General features: G+C 44.3%; 2 protein-coding genes across 3 annotated transcripts in view; both read left to right on the top strand.

The window, feature by feature from the left end:
- The window catches only part of LOC115548753 (collagen alpha-1(XXI) chain), a 34,895-nt gene extending 22,333 nt beyond the window's left edge, over window positions 1–12,562 (top strand). The window contains exons 22-33 of one of the 2 annotated variants that reach the window (XR_003977639.1): window positions 355–408; window positions 1,857–1,910; window positions 2,681–2,752; window positions 2,915–2,950; window positions 3,205–3,249; window positions 3,667–3,699; window positions 5,445–5,591; window positions 7,025–7,079; window positions 8,718–8,909; window positions 9,672–9,749; window positions 10,337–11,839; window positions 12,047–12,562. Coding sequence is in view for 1 of the 2 variants with exons in the window: in XM_030363573.1 (XP_030219433.1) it covers window positions 355–408; window positions 1,857–1,910; window positions 2,681–2,752; window positions 2,915–2,950; window positions 3,205–3,249; window positions 3,667–3,699; window positions 5,445–5,591; window positions 7,025–7,079; window positions 8,718–8,909; window positions 9,672–9,749; window positions 10,337–10,530 (960 nt within the window). In the remaining variant the exon portion in view is untranslated. Of the gene's footprint in view, window positions 1–354; window positions 409–1,856; window positions 1,911–2,680; window positions 2,753–2,914; window positions 2,951–3,204; window positions 3,250–3,666; window positions 3,700–5,444; window positions 5,592–7,024; window positions 7,080–8,717; window positions 8,910–9,671; window positions 9,750–10,336 lie in introns of both variants that reach the window. The other variant, XM_030363573.1, reaches the window with a different exon arrangement.
- A 1,262-nt stretch (window positions 12,563–13,824) lies between these two features.
- Window positions 13,825–16,623, top strand: LOC115548759 (C-C chemokine receptor type 8). The gene is made up of 2 exons (XM_030363581.1): window positions 13,825–14,095; window positions 14,682–16,623. Exon 2 carries the CDS (start codon window positions 14,697–14,699, stop codon window positions 15,792–15,794), a length of 1,098 nt encoding a protein of 365 aa, XP_030219441.1. The 5' UTR covers window positions 13,825–14,095; window positions 14,682–14,696; the 3' UTR covers window positions 15,795–16,623.
- Window positions 16,624–16,845: the final 222 nt, after the last annotated feature.

Genomic DNA, 16,845 nt, shown 5'->3' with positions numbered 1-16,845 from the left:
TAACAATTCTTTGTTTGTTAACCTTTTAAAGGTGCTGTATAGAAGATTTAAGAGTATATTTGAGTGTCGTTGGTTTGAAATGATAGAGCTATCCAACAGTTATTAATGAGAGGAATGTGCTTGGAGGATATCTGCCTCGGCGCTCCTGCATTATTCCATTTGGGAACACGCGTGCGCTTTGGGAATTTGTGGGATTTGCTGCCATCTGCTGGACGGAGGTGATCCTGTTTCCCGGCCGACGCAGGCCGGGCATATTTGAGTTGGATTGATTGAACTGGGGATCATTTCAGCAGCCTTCTGGCGGTGTGCGGTTGGGTGTGTACGTGTGTAACTGTGTGGGCTGCTTGTTTCCAGGGCGCCCCCGGGGCCACAGGCCCCCCTGGAGGCGATGGACGACAGGGCCCGAAGGTACGTTGTGTGTGATAACGCAGCGGGAGCTGTAGTCTGGCTTTGGAGGCTAAAAAAGGATGGTCCTCAAAAACATAATAAGCTGACTAGAAATTTCTAAAGTTTCGAAAGTACGCTTTAAACGTAAAATAAGGGAACGGCTGTGGTTTAGTTTGAGCATAGCATCTGACATTAAAATAAAATAAGGAACCAAGAGTAACCTACATCAGCATATTGGTTGCATGGAACTTCAGTGGGTTCATTATGGGTTTTATTTCTCAGCAATTGTTAGAAAACCTTTTTATTTTGAGACTTGTTATCCAGCTGCTGCCCTGTGATACATCTCTCTAGTGGACATTTGACCCTGCTGAACGCACTCCAACACAACACACCACAACACAACACAACACAGCACAACACAACAACACAACACAACAACACAACACAGCACAACACAACGCAACGCAGCACAACACAACACAACACAACGCAGCATAACACAACACAGCACAACACAACAACACAACACAACGCAACACAACACAACACAACGCAGAACAACACAACCCAACACAACACACCACAACACAGCCCAGCACAACACAACACAACGCAGCACAACACAACACAACACAACACAGCACAACACAACACAACACAACACAACACAACACAGCACAACACAACACAACACAACACAACACAGCACAGCAAAACACAACACAACACAACACAACACAACACAGCACAACACAACACAGCACAGCACAACACAACACGGCACGACACGACACGACACGACACAGCACAGCACAGCACAGCACAACACAACACAACACAGCACAACACGGCACGGCACGGCACGACACAACACAACACAACGCAACACAACACAACACAACGCAGCACAACACAACACAACTCACCACAACAACACAACACAGCACAGCACAACACAACACAACACAACACAACTCACCAAAACACAGCACAACGCAACACAACGCAACACAACGCAACACAACGCAGCACAACGCAACACAACGCAGCACAACGCAGCACAACGCAACACAACGCAACACAGCACAACGCAACACAACGCAGCACAACGCAACGCAACACAACGCAACGCAGCACAACACAACGCAACACAGCACAAAACAACACAACACAACGCAACGCAACGCAACGCAACGCAACGCAGCGCAACGCAACGCAGCGCAACGCAACGCAACGCAGCGCAACGCAACGCAACGCAACGCAACGCAACGCAACGCAGCGCAGCGCAACGCAACGCAACGCAGCGCAGCGCAGCGCAGCGCAACACAGCACAACACAACACAACACAGCACAACACAACACAACACAACACAACGCAGCACAACACAACACAACACAACACAATACAACAGAACCCAGCGAGGGGAACAGAGTGCGCTGTGTGTAGTAACATACGTTGTTGTCTGTAGGGCGGTCCAGGCACTGCAGGGACCAGCGGTCTACCAGGACTTCAAGGATTGAAGGTATAGATATGCATATATAACTATATATATATATATATATATATATATATATATACATATATATATATATATATATATATATAACTATATATACGGTAAGGCTGACTATATATATATATATATATATATATATATATATATATATATATATATATAGTTATAGTAATAAGTTCTTATGTTACATTCTTTATCGTGTCAATCGTTTTGAGGGCTGAACTTTATAGATGAACTGAACTGAAATTTGAAGTTCAGTTGATATAACAGATGTATTGTCTGCCTTCTCATTGGTACAATAACTACAAATGGCTGAACTTGCTAAAAGGGCTAAAATTGTTCGGTGAAAGTGTTGTTTATGTTACGGGGCGCCGCCATGTTGGATTTCATCAATCAGCTACGTCACTGGCATGGTGACCTACTCCTACTCTGTGGCTCTAGCAGCCATAGCAGGTAGTGAGTCAGGCTCTGAGGCTCGCTGAAATGGCTACGGAAAAGCGAACACCCAGGTCTCCAGGAGGACCATCTTAGTGCATTGCCCCTGGGTGCAGTAATGAATTACATAGGGCCAAGGCAGCTGGGGTAATCATACATTTCCAGAGGCTACCTTTGAATAGGAAACCAGCCCTTAAACGTAGAAATGTATATTTGTATTATATAGATAATATTTTAAGTGACAAACCTCCATTTCAGTTTGTGCATGAGTATGCAGTGTATGCAGACTGTACCGTGATGTTTTCATTGTGTGATTATTATTATTATGTTTCAATCACCAGGGAGACCAAGGGCATGCTGGGAACATGGGGTTGCCTGGCAACAGAGGACTTGGTGGAACAAAAGGGGAGAAGGTAATTATTAGAACGGTTTCCTGGAAGAGATCTGTTTGATCAATGTATTTGGTATTACTGCTACGGTCTCCCCTCCATTACATCGAGTTGTCCTTCTACGATGGCTTCTTTTTTATGCAATGAGGAAACATCTACCATGTGTTTGTTTGGTGTTGTTTCCAGGGAGATACTAGTGTTCCGGGTCCAGACGGGAAGCCTGTAAGTGTATATTTATACTTTATATTCAATCTGCCAGTTTTCATGACATATTTACAACCATATTTGACCTAATGTTCTTCATAAATTCATGTGTTAGCAAACACCTCATTGTACATATCTACACAAGTCGGAGATATCAGAAACCGATCGGGCCTCAACAGAGAGAGGCCGGCCCGTCCCGGTAGCAGATGTGCAGTCCATGTGCACACAGGTGGGGCCCGCTGATGAACTGTGGGGTTCTTCTGTGTTTCCAGGGCCCACCGGGCACAGATGGAGAGCCTGGGAGCCCTGGCGTGGTGGTTCGTACCCCTCTTCTGTTATGTGTATCAAAAGCCATTCGAGGTTTAGAGGTCCGCGGTGGATGTGAGAGTGGGGACAGGGGAGTGCGCCCCCCCTCACCTTTCTTTTGATGGCAACTCGTTGCCGTACTGCTGTTCTCAAAGTTGGTAAAAGTAATAAATAAAAGGACCACAGGTCGGGTTAAATGTGTAGACATGCCTTTCATATTTCCTGCAATGTTTGCAAGTGCTGTTATGGTTTACATCCGTATGCTCATCCTGTGTTTCTGTGGTGGTGCGTGCGTGCTTGCGTGCGTGTGTGTGTGTGCGTGTGTGTGTGTGTGTGTGTGTGTGTGTGTGTGTGTGTGTGTGTGTGTGTGTGTGTGTGTGTGTGTGTGTGTGTGTGTGTGTGTGTGTGTGTGTGTGTGTGTGTCATAGGGCCCTGCTGGTCCTGTCGGTGGAAAAGGAGAAGTAAGTGTTACAGAGAAACTATATTTGTGTATGGTTTATAAGTCATAACATAAGCAGTGCAACCCTTTGTGGTCTGAGGTGTGATTTGTTGCTGCACGACTGCAAAATGCTGGAAGTCATATCAGCTGCAAGCGTTCGGTGAGCTATAGCAACCTGTGAACTAATAACATAGTAGCAGTAAACAAGATAGCAACCATAAAGTTGTCCCCCTCAAAGAGATACCTCTAGTCGTAGATTATCCCTACATGTAGGATTCAATTGCTTTAAATCACCAATAAGTGAACTGGTTGTAATTTAGCTTCATCATCAATAACTTAAACCCTCCCCGTGGAATTGAACCGCCTCTGGGCTGATGATGTTTGAACCAGTCCGGTGTGGCAGGGAAACAGGAAGGAAGGGACGTCTATGCAGATAATGACAAAATTGTCTATTCTGTCATAGAACATTTGCAAATGTTTACTTATGATTATTCCTGACATTACTTATTGTTATTCCCTCAACCCATGGAGTTCTCCCTCCAGCTCTCGCGGTCCGTGTGCTCCAGCACGATGCGGTTCACTTGGTGGCAACAAGGGTAGAGAGAAGGAAGAGCAGATGCCTCACTTCTACTTTCCTAATCTGCTCCATCCCTTCCATTGTACTATAACCCTGTGACTCATAACACGCTAACAGACAAGATAGAAGTCTCCTTCAGAGAAGCACCATGGATTATCCCTACATGTAGGATTTGGACATGCATACATCGCTTTAAATGGCCAATATTTGAAATGATTCAAATGTGACATTCCCTGAGAGGCCGTACATTTACAGTAAACTGTAAATGCACATTAAATGTATATTTTTACATTTTAAATGTAAGGTAAAATGTACATTACATTACATTTATTCACCTTTGTCCAAATCGACCTACAAAAATTGCATTCATCAAGAGTACATTTAAAGTTTATGAATGAAATTGGCAAGTAATTTTCTTAGTTTACATTTCACTAATAGTCATAAGTAATTGTTATAATTGATGCCAGCCATTTTGATAGACCCAAATTTTCTCTTTTTACTCCATACTATGATCTTCAAAACACACAAGTAAAAACTAATGAAAATATCTCCAGATGTCACCACTACCTCGGATCAGACACTCATCTCTTTGAATTACATTTTGCTTCCGAAGGTGGGAAGGTGGAAATCCCCTTTAACAGAAGGTGTGAAGTCAACTGCTCTTTCAAAAGATAGAAACCATCAAATATATATCAGGTCATTTACCGGTACGCTGTGTGGAGTATGGTGTAATTCTTGGTAACGGTCACACATTTATCAGCCCACATTGCTCTCTTCATTGCACAACACGTCTCCCCACTATAGATGCCTGAACTGGTAATCCTTTGTTGCCCAATAGGCCCATGTCTCCTGGCCACACACACTGCACACACACAGACCACTTCCTAATAGTTTATGATCCACTGCCTCTGACTCTGTCAGACAGCGTTGTTCAATCGTCCAATGTTGAGCCACACTTCAGAAGGATGTATATCCGTTTTTTAATCCTTTCGCAATGTCAGAATGAGACAACATTTCATCCCAAATCAATATTTAATTCAAATAAAATGTTGGGGTACTTCTTAACTCACCAACCCATATGTAACCTAAAGATATTTGTTACCCTCAGCCATTGTGCTGAGTAAGATGTGTGACTTCGATGTTTCAGGATCCTTCGTATCAAAGGGTTGTTCTGTCCGTCTGTCCGTCAGAGGGGGGCTGCGGGGGTTCCTGGTGCCAGGGGGGCCGAGGGGAGGACGGGTGCAGACGGGCACCCAGGACACGAGGGCATCCGGGGCGTCCCGGGGCAGGACGGGTCGCCAGGGCAACCAGGAGTCAACGGCTACCCGGGGACTCCAGTGAGTTGGACCACTTTCCTCTCCCAATGGAATTACAAATGTCATCTTTTCCTTCCTTTTAGTAAAAAACGGAGTAAAGGCCAATCAGGCAACGTGCAGTCAGGTACTATGTCGTTAAGATGTGGTTAGATGCAGGTAATATATACGGTAAGGCTAATAATGTAAAGGTAGTATATACGGTAAGGCTAATAATATAAAGGTAGTATACGGTAAGGCTGATAATATAAAGGTAGTATATACGGTAAGGCTAATAATGTAAAGGTAGTATATACGGTAAGGCTAATAATATAAAGGTAGTATACGGTAAGGCTAATAATATAAAGGTAGTATACGCTAAGGCTGATAATATAACGGTAATATATATGGTAAGGCTAATAATATAAAGGTAGTATACGGTAAGAGGCTAATAATATAACGGTAATATATACGGTAAGGCTAATAATATAAAAGTAGTATACGGTAAGGCTAATAATATAACGGTAATATATACGGTAAGAAGCTAATAATATAAAGGTAGTATACGGTAAGGCTAATAATATAAAGGTAATATATACGATAAGAGGCTGATAATATAAAGGTAGTATACGGTAAGGCTGATAATATAATGGTAATATATACGGTAAGGCTGATAATATAAAGGTAGTATACGGTAAGGCTAATAATATAAAGGTAGTATATACGGTAAGAAGCTAATAATATAAAGGTAGTATACGGTAAGGCTAATAATATAAAGGTAATATATACGATAAGAGGCTGATAATATAAAGGTAGTATACGGTAAGGCTGATAATATAAATGTAATATATACGATAAGAGGCTAATAATATAAAGGTAGTATTCGGTAAGGCTGATAATATATAAGGTAGTATACTGTAAGGCTAATAATATAAAGGTAGTATACGGTAAGGCTGATAATATAAAGGTAGTATACGGTAAGGCTAATAATATAAAGGTAGTATACGGTAAGGCTGATAATATATAAGGTAGTATACTGTAAGGCTGATAATATAAAGGTAGTATACGGTAAGGCTGATAATATAAAGGTAGTATACGGTAAGGCTGATAATATAAAGGTAGTATACGGTAAGGCTAATAATATAAAGGTAGTATACGGTAAGGCTGATAATATAAAGGTAGTATACGGTAAGGCTGATAATATAAAGGTAGTATATAATACAGGGTAAAAGGCCAAAAAACGCTGTCAAAGACTTGACTGTTGTGGTGTGGATGGCATTGACGCATATTACTGACTCACCTCCCCACCATTTCTGCATTCATCATTTGGTTCTCCCCTCATGCATATGTATGCAACATCGAATACACATAATACTGTATTTATCATATCTGTTTATGTTTAATGCAGGCCTATTACTTTATTGGATATAATCCATGGCCCAACAACTGTGTGATTGACGATTGTGATTTTATCAAAGGGAAAGGGACCATCAGATGAGCAGTTAATGAAGCTCTGCGCCAACGTGATCCAAGGTGAGGTGATCAATGTTATCCAAGGTGAGGTGATCAATGTCATGCAAGGTAAGGTGATCAATGTTATGCAAGGTAAGGTGATCAATGTTATCCAAGGTAAGGTGATCAATGTTATCCAAGGTGAGGTGATCAATGTGATCCAAGGTAAGGTGATCAATGTTATGCAAGGTAAGGTGATCAATGTTATGCAAGGTAAGGTGATCAATGTTATCCAAGGTTAATGTTTCATGAGCAGTCAGAGTCAGCCGTTTTCCGAACCTAGAATTCACAATGAAAAGCGCAAGCACCCAGCTACACTAAGCTCTTACAAATACACATACTCTGTACATAATACTGAAATGATTAATGTATTAAAATAATTATGGTCATAGCAGCAATTTTCTAAAATAAAATAAAAAAGTTGATCTAAATGGGAAATGTGGAAAATGAAATTTGGTTTGATAGTGTGAATGGAAACCCAAGAACCGGGCCTTCTTTGAAGTAGCAATTTAAGATGTAGATGGTTTTGTCTGCACCAGGACTCAGACACCCAATTTCAATCTCAAGGAAAACTGCAAAACGTGCACTCATGAGAAGGTAGATTAAATGTAAGTACAACATCAATGATGTTAAGCATCATTGGCACTTCTTAGGGAGGATGTCTATCTTTCTTTGAAACCTTACAGAAGTTGAGGAAGAACGCTCGATTCGATTTGGTAATCTGAGTAAGATCAGACAACTCACATAACACTCATCTTGTCTCAATAAACGGACATGAATTTTGTTTCATTTTCAATGAGAAAATATTATCAAATCATTTATGTAGTTGGTGTCCTAGGACACACAGACGATTAACACGGGACGATCATCACGGGACGATCAAGGGACGATATAGGGATGATCAGCAGCAGTCTGAGGCTGGGGGATGTGTGTTTTGTGAGCCACTTGCATAATGACATGTCTATTGTGCAACATCAGGAAGCATGTGAGCAGCTTGGGCGTGTTAACTCATCTATTACCGCCACCATTGCATTAACCACACGCTTCGCACAAGTTCAAGTCAAGACAGGCAGGGAGAAATAGCTTGATCCAACTTTACAAAATTTGGGTGCAGGTAGGTAATGACCCTAAATAGGGTTCACGGTGGTTGGAATATAATTACATAGCTGTGGTCCATTTAATTAATACTAATGTATCTTATGTTAGCTTCTGTTGTAATATAAACTGTTTCATTCTGTCTACTTCCCCCCTACACACACACACGCACACACAAAAACACAAACACACACACACGAAAACACAAACACACACTCACTACCTCACTCACTCACTCACTCACTCACTACCTCACTCACTAACTCACTCACTCACTCACTCACTCACTCACTCACTCACTCACTCACTCACTCACTCACTACCTCACTCACTCACTCACTCACTCACTCACTCACTACCTCACTCACTCACTACCTCACTCGCTCACTCGCTCACTCACTCACTCACTCACTCACTCACTCACTACCTCGCTCACTCACTCACTCACTCACTACCTCACTCACTACCTCGCTCACTCACTCACTCACTCACTCACTCACTCACTCACTCACTCACTCACTCACTCACTCACTCACTCACTCACTCACTCACTCACCCACACAGCTCAGTTCTCTCAGCTCCTCCAGCTGGTCACTCCGTCCGGAGGTTGTCAGTGTGAAGGTTCTGCCGGACCCCCGGGAACGCCGGGGGCCCCCGGCCTGGAGGGGGGGCGCGGACCCCAAGGGCACCCGGGCCAGGACGGGCCCCGGGGCCACTCGGGGATGCCAGGGCATCGGGGCCCCCGAGGATCTAAAGGTGGGTTCTCAGACGAGAGGTGACTAGCGCCTGCCTACTGGGTTCCCCAAGACTGGGTACCCCCAGCCCATTCTGCCCTGCAGAAGGGTCTGAAGAAGGGCAACACATTTCTTTCTGCTTCCGATACGTTTTTGTGGGAGCCAATCACCAAGCTGGCTTTTCCCCTTGGAGCGCTATTGGCTGATTTAACACAATGCCGACAGGGAAGCGACGGCAAGCAGCCAATTGCGTACAGAGTCATTTGAACTGGCCCGTTGATCGAGCCTCTTGTGCTGAAGGAAATGACAGCAGCTTCCCCATCTACGATTGAGCTTGGTCTGGCAATAGCCGTGCTAGGGTTCCCCCACACGTTGATGTGGGGGCCCTAGCTCCTGGGTTCCCCCACAGGGTGGCGTGGGGGCCCTAGCTCCTGGGTTCCCCCACAGTGTGGCGTGGGGGCCCTAGCTCCTGGGTTCCCCCACAGGGTGGCGTGGGGGCCCTAGCTCCTGGGTTCCCCCACAGGGTGGCGTGGGGGCCCTAGCTCCTGGGATCCCCCACAGGGTGGCATGGGGGCCCTAGCTCCTGGGTTCCCCCACAGGGTGGCGTGGGGGCCCTAGCTCCTGGGTTCCCCCACAGGGTGGGGTGGGGGCCCCTGACGTCGTGCAGACCCTGACTTGCAGAAGGCGGCAGTAGGGTCGCGCTCATGACGCAAAGACGGTGACAGACGGGTAAGGAGGAGGACCCCGTGGTGATGAGTCCTCCGTGTTGTTCTCCCACACACAGGCGACGCTGGACCAATCGGGATGAAGGGCGCCAGAGGAGAGGGGAGTGTCGGACCGCCGGGAGAGATGGGACCTGCAGGTAAACACGCCCCCTTTTGGCAGCGACGGATACAAGTCACTGTTCTGCTCGTTAGGTCACAGTCGGCTGCTCCATCACCCCGTCACCCGTAGTCCGCACCCCGGGTGTCATCCTGGACCCCACCCTATCAGTCCACTCCCACATTAAGAACGTCACTAGATCTGCATTCTACCACCTGAAGAACATGGCCCGACTCCGACCCCCACCCTCAGACTCAGTCACTGAAGCCCTGATCCACTGCTTCACCTCTACCCGCCACACTCAGCGGTCTCCCCTCTAAGGCCCCGGACGGACTGCAACATGAGCAGAACTCAGCTGCCAGGCTCAGCTGGCGTTAAGCCCTGGCAGCACCCACCGTGATGCAGCTCCACTGGTTACCAGTCCAGTTCATTCAATTCAAAGTTCTACTCCTCACATACCAGTCCCTCCATGCTCTGGCCCTCCGCTATCTGATCCTACGGCCGATCCCCGTGACAGCGGTTGAGCCGGGAGGCTGCCCTCACGGCGCCCTACCAACACCAGTACAACCAGTATACCCAACCTCGTGGTTAACGTTGACGTGGTCTGACCGCTCTCTGTCCTCCCAGGTGTCCAGGGGCCGCGGGGCCAGGACGGCGTGGGGTCCCGGGGGCCACCAGGGGAGCCCGGGAAGCCTGGAGGCCACGGCGTCCCCGGGAAGAGGGGCCCGCCGGGGGCCCAGGGGGGCTGCGACATGGCCTCCTGCTACCAGGCCTACAGCCAGCTGCGGCAGGAGCACTACGGCAAGGGGCCGTACCACTAGCGTGGTCCCCCCACCCCCCCCCTCAAACAATTAACATCTCCGCAAAGCCTTTGCCCTAAGAGGGGGTTACCAGATCCTTATGAGACACGCTGCTCAAGTCAATCAAGTCCCTCTTAATTGCATCGCGGCGCTGTGTCATAAGATGTGGGGCCCTTTGAAGCCCACCTGGGTGGGCTTCAAAGGGCCCCACATCTTATGACAGTGCCCATCGCTACAACCACCTGCAGGGCAAGGGAGAGCTCCCCATGACCCCGGGGAAGAACAGATGAGCTGTGTGTGTGGAGAGAAGCGCACCAGGGCAGGGCTTTAGCAGGTTCAGCAGCAGTCCGTCCTCAAGGTCAGTGGTTCCCAAACCACTCACCCCTGAAATGATTTAGGGCCAAAAAAAACCTTGTCTCAACCGACCTACACTCAGGACGTTCACACACACACACACACACACACACACACGCATACATTATTGTGTCTCATTGTGTCTTTTTGGTGGTCCTTGTTTTACCACCGAGCACAAGCCAGCGCTCGGTGTTCTTGACTCTGATGATGCAGAGAGAGACGCAATAGGGAAGGACGGAGATATTCCTGTTAGAAGGGCTCATTTCTTGAACCTTTAAACTCTTTGTGTCGTGCATGTTGGTGCTAAGATTCTTGATACCTCACTGTTTTCTTCTGCTTTTTTGTCCTTTTTTTGGGCATGAATCTATGATTAGCTTATAACTGTTAACGAGGTTACAAATCTGGTGTGTGTGTGCGTGTGCGTGCGTGTGTGTGTGTGTGTGTGTGTGTGTGTGTGTGCGTGTGTGTGCGTGCGTGTGCGTGCGTGTGCGTGTGTGTGTGTGTGTGTGTGTGTGTGTACATGCATCAGAGCAGATCAGAGAAGTGTCCACTCTTCAGCCTCTCCCCATTAGTGTTGAATCACCCCCATGCTCTGCTATTGCGTAACTCTCCGGGGTTGGTCGTCACAAGCCGTGTTCAAGCCAAGGCCACTGCCATTTATTATTGGGACACAAATGATGTTTGAATTCAAAGATCAAGGGTGCATGTCCTCTCCTTTTTTAAACCCAATGTTCAGCTTGTTAGAATCTCTTTTGTGCTTGCAAATCCAATGCTGTGATTTACCACATATCTGTTCAGTCAGAATCAGATATTCCTCTTCCCTGGCCATACCCCGTGATCACGCAGAGGGCAACATGCCCAATCCAGTGCACCGTTTACCTCAGCCACCCCCAAGACATCAGCAGCCTGCATGTTTGAATTCATCCAGCCGGCCCCCTCTACCTGCAGATCCCCACTCCATCCCATCATTTCCAGGGTAAAGGGACCCTAAGATGCACTCATTTCCCGTACCGATGTGTCATTATTACCAACATTGCTCTTTCATCACGTGTGACGAAGATAACATCCTCTGGAACTCTTACACTGGAGAAGAGCGACCCAACTCAAGGGTAAACCTGGTAAAGACAGACACCTGTCTGTGTGTGACATCCAACATTACTTTAATCCTTTACCCGTTCCACAGGTGTCACGGTGTGGACATCCCCTCTCCATGAGATTGAAGGCATTATATTATCATGAATCGTCTGGAGCTGCTTTTGTTTTTAGTTTTTGGCTTTGCTTACAGTTGGTTTAACAACTGATTGTTCCTCTGTTGGCTGTTTTTCCCATGAAGAAATGTTTTAGGAAATTTCATAAACTTTATTTAACGTAATGAACGTAATTAAATCGTTTTGGGGATTGAGTGATATAATGTACCTCCAAGATATCATTTGGCTTTTTCTTTTAAGTATTATACTTATTTATTTACATTTCCAACCCATGTTAAGATTTTGAATCTTGTAATGTACACTAATGTAGATTGAATCTTGTAATGTACACTTGAAGTATTTGTGTACATGTTTTGGTCAATTTGTTATATTTTTTATACTCTTTTCCCATGAACAGTGAAGTATTGCAGTTTGGCTGAACAAAGTACCACTGATGCATGATCAATGTGTCTTCTTCAAACAATAAAATTCTGTTCATATTCTGAAATGCATGAGCTTACTTTATTTTGGTTTTACTACGGTTTCAATCATTAGAATTGCAAGAATTACTGATAATATTGCTTCATAGATTCAAACCATTGTATTATATCGGACTAGGAAAACTAGGTCAGTATTATTGTAAACTGTCTAGGGATAGCATATATAGCTGTGTCACATATTTCAGTTGCTGTATATCCTACTATAAAGATTGTGCCACTGTGGATGTTGGGGTTGTGATAGAAAATAATGAAGGTTAAAAAGGATATTTGCCAAATGTAAGAAAAAATAGTGGAGAGGAATGTGCCAGCAGGGGGAAGAGGGGGGGGGGGGGGGGGGGACCCCTAGAACAGGGGGACCCTGTTCTACTGCTATTCACCACCGGGGGTCCGGAGTGGACCGGCAAACGGAGACGACTCAGATAAGACATCCCTTTGTGGTCAATGATCCGTCCATTTCTCAGTTCACTTAGAGAATAAGTATAAGTAAGGTTGACTTTACGTATGAATTATACAAGAATATAAGGTCAATATATTTACAATGGAGCCAAATGTTAAACACTTGATAGTAGCTTTTGTACCATGGTCAACAAGTCCTTGCATTCTGAGGACATTTCCACGTGTTCCTCATTTAGGTAGAAGTGGCCCCTCAAAGACGGCTGGCCCCCGTCACCGGGAGAGGGAACACCCTCCCATGGTTCCTCGTCTGGTCTCAGAATGTGTATTCTGTCGACTTAAATACTAAAGAATTAAGGTAACTGATCCATACCCCGGTTAAAATCAGACACTACCAGCTTTAGGATTATGACTGTATATGCCACAGACAAATAAAGTGGCATTAACTATTACAAATACATATTTTACTGTTTAAATGAACATTGCTTTCACAGGGCTCATCTCTTAACCCCTTGTGGTAAGTCATGGTGATTTAAGAACAGGTTAATGAACAAGGCGATCAAAGACCTCACTTCATATAACTGTCATGCATAAGGTGTAAACCTCATATAACTAATGTTTAATATGTAACTTTGTGTCTAATGCTTGAATGTATGAATGTATATATATTCATGTGGGAAGTAAAGTCAAATGGTAATGAGGGGGGGGGGGGTCCTACTTCTTGTGTGTGGGGTAGGACCAACAGATTAGAAGCTCTGATTGGTCTAGACAATCACCGCTTTAGTTACCTCTGAGATCCTGCGCCGGAGAGCTCAGTTCTTTTCAAATAGACTCAGGTGATGTTGTTACTCTCTGCGGTGACAATAATAAATCCTCCCCATTTACATCATCATCAATATTTGACTTTGTAAAGTATGAGTGTAAAACACATTGAGTCCAGGCCAAACTTCTGTTCAGTATCGGTGGCAGAATCATCGTATGGGCGAGAGGTGTCATTCTTAGCTGCGTAATGTAAATGGGAGGATATCTCGGTTCCTCTTAAGGCCTTCCCCTTAACCCTCATGTCTATGCTCAACAATAGAGACCTGAAACTGAAGACAGGCTCAGACATTAGTCAGCTCTTCACTCCTCCACACACAGAAATCAACATTGGTGAGTTTTGTTTCAGAAGAATCTTTTAAAAGCCAAATTAAGTTCTCCCTTTACGCTAAAATAAGCTGGAGGCCCGTCCACCTCCAGCAATAGGTCATTATTATTATCAATTGATTATTATCATTTGTATTTATGTTAAAGAATGGAGAAGACAAATTCAAGCTGCAATTACAATCAGTAAAATAATGAGTAAGAAACATGATTTGGGCATAGAAAATATCCTACATTAATTTGTACAGTGTCATCTTTCAGCTCTCAGCTATTGTCTTGCTTATTATATAATAATATATTAAATATTTCTCATATTATATTAGAAATATTATACTATTATTATTATTATTATAATAATATATTATGACATATTGATTGCTTGTCAAGTGTTTTTATCCCTTTTGTTCCTTCAACTTTCAACAATATTTGATCCAGTTCTTTTAAGCATAAAAGTGTTTTAATTGTGTTGTCATTTGAAGCTCCACTTCAGAGCAGCTAATGCTTGATTGGCACAGCCTTCCGTCTCAAATGCATATCGATTATCATAGCATTCAATCATATGAGACGTATTAATATGTTTTTCTATTTACCACAGGTTTAAGCAATAACCATGGGGGATGAGCAGAATTATGAATATGACGATGAAAAATACTTGGAAATGTTTAACAATAGCGAAAACACAAGCTATGCATCTTACGTGGAGGACGTGCTCGTCCAACACTGCTCTACATCTCACGTCAACCAATTTGGCTCAGCCATCATTCCTTATTTCTACTACATCAACTTCCTCCTGAGTTACTTAGGCAACTGGCTTGTTTTGTTCATCATCGTCAAGCTTGAGAAGGTCAACAGCGTCACCAACATCTTCCTCCTCAATCTGGTCACCTCCAACATCCTGTTTGCATCCAGCTTCCCCTTCCTGGCCAAATACCATTCCTCAGAGTGGATCTTCGGCACGGTGCTTTGCAAGTTGGTCAGCAGTGCCCATCTGATTGGTTTCTACAGTTCCATCCTCTTCCTCACCCTGATGACCTTTGACCGCTACCTGGCCGTGGTGCACGCGGTGTCCGCTGCCAAGAGCAGGAAGAGGGCGTACGCCATCGGGGCGTCGTTGATCGTTTGGTTCATCAGTGTGCTGGCCAGTCTCAATGAGCTGGTGTTCAAAGGCGTGTGGGAGGACAGCGAGCAGGGCCTGATGTGTGAGGAGACAGGATACCACACCGACATCGTCAAACAGTGGAATCTGGTCAGCTACTACATGCGGTTCCTCCTCTTCTTCCTGCTGCCCCTCTCCATGGTTATGTACTGCTACACCTGCATCACCGTGCGGATCATGTCCACTCGCATGAGGGAGAAATGGCGCTCGGTGAAGCTGATATTCATCATCATGTTCACCTTCTTCGTTTGCTGGACTCCCTATAACATCGTGATCCTGCTGAAGGCCATTCAGATCTCCACAGCCGACGAAGCAAACCCGATGTGCGTTCAGGTCGAAGCTCTGAACTATGCGGTGTACGTGACCAGAAACATAGCGTTCTTGTATTGTTGCATCAGCCCCATGTTCTACTCCTTTGTGGGTAAGCGGTTTCAGAATCACTTCAGGAAGCTGTTGTCGAAGAACATGCCTTGTCTGGCACGTCACTTCAGACCCGCTAGTCTGAGCAGCAAGTCCACCTCACAAAGGACATCCCACACAAACGACTTTTAACATGCGGGAGACAATTGAACTTTTTTGAATTGGATAATTGGATGGGAAAACAGGAAATTTGATTTGATGATTTTTATTGTTTTGTCAGTTTTAGCATTTGAATGTAGTCATTTAGCATATACCTTGTAAATGAATACCTAATAATTAATTGCAATTATGTAGCCCTCTTTTTTAAGGCACTCAAAGTGCTTTAAACAGATAGTTAGTTTATTAGTTGTCCCCTTAGGGAAATACTTTTTCAGTTTCCTTGCGTCATTTCTCAAATAGTGAGTGTGTGGTTGAGAATCACACCTCATAATAATGAGGCTGAGAACAATCAAAGTTTGTATAGAATTTAGAGTAGCAACATTTAGGTTCTCGAAGGATGAAAAATCGCAGGAGGAAGTGTTAAATAACAGTTATTTGTGAACTAGCTTTGTCATGACAACATTTCCAATTTTAACCAGTTTTGCGTGAAATATAATTATTAAGAGAGAATATAATATAACTAGAAAATGCATTTCCTGCAGAAAATGCGGTGAGTGCTGTAGTACAAAGTGAGGGTGAAAATATTTTTTAATAATGCCACAAAGATTAAGACATAAAGAAACGTTAAAGGGCTTAAATCTAGTAAAGGGACTTGAACAAAAGTTAAAAAGCCTAAATAGAGTAAACTAAACTTTGTAACTTTGTAAACATGCACATTGTTTAAGAAAAAGTAAATGGTTGGAAACAAATAAAGTGACAACTGAATGAAAAGCGCAAAGCATGCAGCTGTATCTGAAACCTCAAATGAAGCCAGAATGAAACTAAAACTGTGATTCTGAATAAATTGTAAATGATATCGAAATTCCGTTGGGATATTATTGAACATCCAAGTGTGAAGATTTGTTAAATGGTTTGAACGAAGGTAAACGGTTGAAGTTTGACCGAGTTACGATGTCTTCAGTAATTTAAGTTTCAGAATGGGCAGGCGGCTTCAATGGGACCAAGTATAGAATATGACGGTTTGAAACTAAAACTACTAAAACTGAAAAACCCTCGGACACGAGAGGCACTGAGCCCTCTCGGA

Source organism: Gadus morhua, chromosome 8 (genome assembly GCF_902167405.1).
Source record: "Gadus morhua chromosome 8, gadMor3.0, whole genome shotgun sequence".
NCBI lineage: Eukaryota > Metazoa > Chordata > Actinopteri > Gadiformes > Gadidae > Gadus > Gadus morhua.
Note: the sequence above shows the minus strand (reverse complement) of the source record. Positions and strands in the feature narration are given on the sequence as shown.

Bases quoted from the DNA above. Each gene is read 5' to 3' on its own strand.
- LOC115548759 (XM_030363581.1), top strand. From the start codon at position 14,697: ATGGGGGATGAGCAGAATTATGAATATGACGATGAAAAATACTTGGAA.